The sequence below is a fragment of the Aplysia californica genome, unplaced genomic scaffold (assembly GCF_000002075.1).
Source record: "Aplysia californica isolate F4 #8 unplaced genomic scaffold, AplCal3.0 scaffold00063, whole genome shotgun sequence".
Lineage (NCBI taxonomy): Eukaryota > Metazoa > Mollusca > Gastropoda > Aplysiida > Aplysiidae > Aplysia > Aplysia californica.
In genome coordinates this window covers 20,332-21,585 of record NW_004797333.1, presented here as the reverse complement: position 1 = coordinate 21,585, position 1,254 = coordinate 20,332, and the positions used below count along the sequence as shown (strand labels likewise).

Below are 1,254 nucleotides of genomic sequence, written 5' to 3'. Positions count from 1 at the left end.
TTCTCTCTCTCTCTCTCTCTTTCTCTCTCTTTCGCTCGCTCTCTCTCTCTCTTTCTCTCTCTCCCTTTCTCTCTCTGTCTCTGTCTCTGTCTCTCCTCCCTCGCTCTCTCTCTCTTTCTCTCTCTCTCCCCCCCTCTCTCTCTCTCTCCCCCCTTCTCTCTCTGTTTCTCGTACATACACTCTCTCTCTTTATGTCCATTTCATTCCTTTTCTCCTTTTGTTTATCTTAGAGCTAGTATTTTTGAGTATACGGGTATTTATAAGCGTCTGAAAAGGGGTGGGAGGTGCTAGTTTGTGTGCAGTGTACATTATAATGTTATTGTATACGTGCTTAGGTGCTTGTATAATTATGCACAATGTGTTTGTATGTTTACTATTTCGTGATGCACAAATCTGTACATGCATACTTTGTAAAGGGGTATTTTTATCTTTCGTCATGTTACAGAAATGTATGAAAGCTCATAATATTATCAAGCGTATGTCTTTGTATACACAGGATTTAGCGTGTGACTTTGAGCGTGTAAAGTGTAAGGGTTTGTTGTACTCACGAGAAAGATGTTCCCATGACGAGCTGGCGGACGCAAGGTCAAGGTAATCCAAGGTGAGAGTGAGCAGTAAGACCAGCAGGCGACAGTCCTGCCGTGAGTCGGAGGTACTCACGAGCGGCATCCTAAACTCAAGCATGTTCACTCAGCACTAGACAAGGGCACCTGGGGAGAGAAGAAGAGGGTATGAAGGTAAATTTTCGTGGGAGGTGATGTGAGGCAAAGGTGAATGTCTTAGAAAAATGATGTGAGATAGAGGTGTATGAATGTCAGGGAAAGGTGATATGAGATAAAGGTAAATGTTGGGGGAAACTGATATGAGATAGAGGTAGATGTCAAAGAAATGTGACGTAAGAGAAAGACGATTTGAGACAAACGTAACTGCAAAGGAAAGATGATGACAAATGTGATTCCAGGAAAAGGCGATATAATGCAATAATAATGTAAGAAAAGGGTAATACGAACAAAATCCTTTTAAGAAATAGTGACCAACAGTTTTTAAAACAATTGTGGCCTACCCTATATATACGAAAAAATAGCAACAGTAGCTGTTTTTTTTTGGGGAGGGGGTTTGAATACATCACAATAATAACAATGATAATGACAATAAAGATACAAAAAATAAATGTATGCTGATACTAATAGTATTATCCGGATACTACTACTACTACTACTACTACTACTACTACTACTACTACTACTACTACTA

At 39.8% G+C, this 1,254-nt stretch overlaps 1 protein-coding gene across 1 annotated transcript in view; it reads right to left on the bottom strand.

The window, feature by feature from the left end:
• The window catches only part of LOC101851793, a gene marked incomplete at its 5' end in the record, with an annotated part of 227,333 nt that extends 226,623 nt beyond the window's left edge, over nt 1-710 (bottom strand). The window contains 1 exon segment of the mRNA XM_005093404.3: nt 549-710. Coding sequence (XP_005093461.1) covers nt 549-684 — 136 coding nt within the window.
• Between the last annotated feature and the right edge of the window lie 544 nt (nt 711-1,254).